Here is a 4,569-nt window from a genome sequence, read left to right as displayed (position 1 = left end):
CTCCGTCCGAGGCGCGTCCGCGTAGCCAGACTCGGCGTTGGGGCCTCGCGTCCTTCACACCCGCCGCCTTCTTGCCCCGCAGACCAGGAGGTGCGCGAAGGAGAGGCCCGCCTACGCCCCGAGCAGCAGCGACGATGAAGGTCCGTCAAAGGAGGGCGGCGTCACCTACAAATCGACAAGGTCGGCGGTAAGGACGGGGCAAGAATGTGGTTCTGGGCGGTGAGGTCAGGTGGGACCGGCAGATCCCACACTTGGTAGTGAGAATTTGCCTCAGCGAACGTGGGATCGGCCGTTCCTTCTTTTTTATCTACAGACACACCTCCTTGTCCCTCCCCTCTGAATAGACAAGCACCTTGTGCTGCGTTTATTCTCCTGATAGCCCCTGCATCCACAGGAGGCCACCGAAGGTTGGCCTTTCCCTCTCAGAGTTGGGAATTAAAACCCCAAGGTGCCGCTGGACTTGCCCAACGTGGCACAAGGTTTTCAGGAGCAGGACCGCTTGGCTCAGCTTTGCCCTACTGGTGGGTTCGTGTTTCCAGTTTTAGACAGTCTTTCTTCGAGGTGACTTAAGAGGTTGATCCCCTCTTTACCTTTGTGACTAGTGAGGGAGGAAGAGCTACTGAGAGAGGTCGTTGTTTTCTTGGGATTGATGGGCGGGATGTCCTGTTAATGTCTGGAGTGGAGAGAAATCAGCTGTGAAGGTTTGGGCACAGCTCAGATTGCTCTTCCTCTACATTTTTCCCTTAACTTTCCTCTTGACCCAGTGAAGTTTTGCCCATCAGTGTGAGCCTGGGCAGGGTATAAGTAGGGTTAGAAGCAAGTGCCAACAGATGTTCCTCTTCAGACCTGTTTCCTTATTGTCTGTGCCTCTGTATAAAATGGGAATAATGCCTGTCCCCAGGCAAGGCGGCAGGGTCAGACCGAGGTCTCCTTGTCACATTAGAGATTCATGTGATAACCTCGTGCTGTAATTACTCACTGCTTTGACTGCTGCCACGGGGGCAGCATGTTGTTAGCCCTTCCTGCTGTAGGAGAGTGGGAAGGGAACAGGAGGAGGGGACAGCTTTGGGACTCCAGTGGGAAGGGAACAGGAGGAGGGGACAGCTTTGGCACTCCAGAAGCTTTTGGCACCTCAGTTGGATTTGGTTTCAGTTGAGGCTGGCTGTAATTACTCTTTGGTTTCTGTGCAGCTGCTCCTGAAGATGTGCTAAAAGCTGGGAATAGGTATCTGTTCAGTCTATAAAGAGGAATCTAAACCCCATCGCTGTTTTGAAACTGAATGTAAGAACAGGAGGAGGGGACAGCTTTGGCACTCCAGAAGCTTTTGGCACCTCAGTTGGATTTGGTTTCAGTTGAGGCTGGCTGTAATTACTCTTTGGTTTCTGTGCAGCTGCTCCTGAAGATGTGCTAAAAGCTGGGAATAGGTATCTGTTCAGTCTATAAAGAGGAATCTAAACCCCATCGCTGTTTTGAAACTGAATGTAAGCCACCCACAGCTGGGTTAACAGTTCGGACATAGCATCCTGTGGGTAGGATGGTCTCATGAATGAAATGTGGGACGTGGCAGACCCGAGTTCAGCTTCCAGCTAAGCTGAGCATGAAGGTGTGAAGTAAGGACAGGTGCTTCCTGACTCTGCAGGCTAACACTTGGGAGCAGGGATAATTAGTCCTCTCACCTCTGCAGGCTGGATCTGGCCCATGGGGCGTTGCCCTGGCAGGTGCTAAGGGGGGGGTGGAGCAGGCCATGTCCAGTGCTCGCTCTGTGACCAACCCTTCAGGTAGGCAAGGAGCTCTCTGTCTTGTACGGGTTTTCTCTTCACTGTTGGCACGAGTTCTTCTTGCTTTTCAGAAACCTGTTGGCCCAGAAGATATGGGAGCCACAGCAGTTTATGAACTGGACACGGAGAAGGAGAAAGATGCCCAGGCCATCTTTGAGCGCAGCCAGAAAATCCAGGAGGTGAGTCAGCCTTGCTCTGTAAAAGCTAGTGCTCTGCAGCAGGAGTACATGTGCTTTACTCATACCCTGCTGCACACCGATGAGAGTTTGAGACTCTTCCTCCCTGGAAATCTGAGAAGGCCCTTGCAAAGAGGGGAATTTTCTGGCTTTATTGGCATCTTGGTATTGAGGAAGGCAGGGCTGGGAAGGGAGACTGGTGCCTGAGTGATGAGAGCCAGTCTGTGCCATGAAGCTTTCCTGATCCTTAATCACCTTTCATTTTGCTTTTCTAGGAGCTGAGAGGAAAGGAAGATGATAAAATTTACCGTGGTATTAACAACTACCAGAAGTATGTGAAGCCCAAGGACACATCAATGGGAAATGCCTCCTCAGGAATGGTCAGGTAAGTTGGGATGAGCCTCAGCGGACTGCGACCACAGAGGAGCTCAGGCACCACGCCCAAAGGCATCTGTCTGGGGCTTGATCTGTGCCGTTACTGCGAGCTTCTTTCTGCCTAGCGCGTCCGTGTCTGGTTCTCACCAGGCCCACAGGGATCTTCTCCACTGTGGCTGCGCAGCCGGCCTGAGCTTTCTCCCACCCTTTCAGAAAAGGACCCATCCGTGCTCCGGAGCACTTGCGGGCCACGGTGCGGTGGGATTACCAGCCCGACATCTGCAAGGACTACAAAGAAACGGGGTTCTGTGGCTTTGGGGGTGAGTGGATCATGCCTGTGGCTGAACCCGTGCTGTGGCAGGTCTGCAGAGGGATCTACACGCAGTTTGTGGTGCTGCGTTCGTGCCGCCGGGTGTGCGCTTACTGACTTACGGGCGCCTGTTGGCGGAGCTGGCGTGTGATGCTGTTGCAAAGTTGTATGTAACGCTCTTGTCATCTGTGCCGGCCCTTCCGAAAGCTGATGGCCTCGATCAGTCGTTACGCGAGTCCTGGGTAGGCCCCCGGGGGGGTTGCAGTGACCCACATTCCCACAGGTGTTCTGGCTGCTGAGGCCGTGTGCAGGATGAGATTTCCTGTTCCTTATCCCGCTTCCCATGTGCGTAAATGCGGGAACCGTCGCTGTGGCACACAGACCGCGATCCCTGCGTGGGATCCTGTGCCTGCTCCGGGAGTTTGGGGCCGCCCTGGAGCACAGGGGGGCGGGAAGCAATCAGGTTTCACCTTCTGCTGGGCAAAGCTCAGGCTGCCCCTAAATGACGTGTCCTGTTAATGCTCCAGCCCGCACAGCCTGGCTGTTAATTCCCCTTTCTTTGTGCTGCTCAGACAGCTGCAAATTCCTCCACGATCGCTCGGACTACAAACACGGCTGGCAGATCGAACGGGAACTGGATGAAGGCCGGTACGGAGTCAATGGTACGGCACCACCCCTCTGCTCTCCCTCTCCCTAAGGTACCGGTGGGTGAGTCTGTCAGGTCCTGTCTTTTATCATGTCGTGAGTGGGACTTAGGGATGTTGGATCATTAAGAATGAAGTGGGTCCTTTGCTGTCTCAAACTGCATGGGCTGTGGGTTAAATTGACAGAAAGGACTCTCTTCCCAAGCTGTGGAACTCGCTGCTGCAGGATAGCCTTAGGGCCAGGAACCACTGACAGCGCAGAGCAAATCTGCTTTCAGAGAACCACCGACTGGCAGCAGGGAGAATTATTTCCTCTGGCTCTCTAGAAAAGGACAGCATGGCTGTTGTAGGGGTCCCAGCAGCGAGCTGGGGAGATGTGACCATCTCCTGCCACCCAGATGCCCACGAGGTGGGATGCTTTCTTGCTACGTCACATTGTTATTTCTCACTCGCAGTGTATCTGTGGCTCAGGGCTCATGAGTTGCTCACGAACCGCTGTGCAGTTGGGGGTAAGATGATGCTCTTTGTTCCGTTGGAGCCAGAGAGTTGGTGGCAGCTGGTTTGGAAGAAAATCGAAAAAACAGGAGGGGGCTGGAGGATTTGTCTCTCTATAGCAGTGATTGGGCGAGGTAGAAAACAATTTGCTCTTGTGAGATGAGCAACGAGCACGCTGGCTCATTAGACCTAATTATATCTCAGTCCTACATGTGCTAACTGACATCAGCAACACCCAGGTGCCAGAGCTTTATTGTTTCCAGCAGAGATTTAATCCCACCTGCTGCGCTCTCTCTGTATTTAATATTTCACGCCCCACGCATGGGCTGGGCTGGCTGCTTCTCTGCTCTTGCTCCAGTCTGTTCAACTTTCTCTTCTGCAGATGAGGAAAACTACGAGGTGAGCAGCGATGAGGAGGATATGCCTTTCAAGTGCTTCATCTGCAGAAGTTCCTTCAAGAACCCCGTGGTCACCAAGTAAGTGGTGGTTTTGGCCCGAGGAGCCAAGTGGCTGCTCTCGATCCAGTTCACTAATCGTTCTTTGTCGAGGGAAATGCAAACAGTGCCCACAGGCTGGTGAGTGCCGCCTGCGTGTTGTCTGCTTCCTGGTGGGTGGGGAGCTCCTCTGATAGCCAGGGAGTCTCATAACTGCATCTGGAGCATCTTCTTGGGTGGGATCTCAAGGTTTTGTCATCCAGGCATCTTTCACATTTCCACTGATGGTGCCTGATGACAGAGTCTTTCCCCTTAACCTTGAGATTTTGTTTCCGTGCTGTGCTGGTTTCATTCAAG

At 53.3% G+C, this 4,569-nt stretch overlaps 1 protein-coding gene across 1 annotated transcript; it reads left to right on the top strand.

Moving 5' to 3' along the window:
- Positions 1–70: 70 nt before the first annotated feature.
- Positions 71–4,258, top strand: RNF113A (ring finger protein 113A; the record flags this gene model as incomplete). Its single annotated transcript, XM_010147355.1, has 6 exons — positions 71–187; positions 1,850–1,957; positions 2,230–2,339; positions 2,543–2,649; positions 3,212–3,301; positions 4,161–4,258. Coding segments are annotated over 6 exons (630 nt in total), but the record flags the coding sequence as incomplete, so codon positions are not given.
- Positions 4,259–4,569: the final 311 nt, after the last annotated feature.

This window comes from Eurypyga helias, unplaced genomic scaffold (genome assembly GCF_000690775.1).
Source record: "Eurypyga helias isolate BGI_N326 unplaced genomic scaffold, ASM69077v1 scaffold33552, whole genome shotgun sequence".
Taxonomy (NCBI): domain Eukaryota; kingdom Metazoa; phylum Chordata; class Aves; order Eurypygiformes; family Eurypygidae; genus Eurypyga; species Eurypyga helias.
The sequence above is the reverse complement of the archived record's forward strand: the minus strand, read 5'-3'. Positions and strand labels throughout refer to the sequence as shown.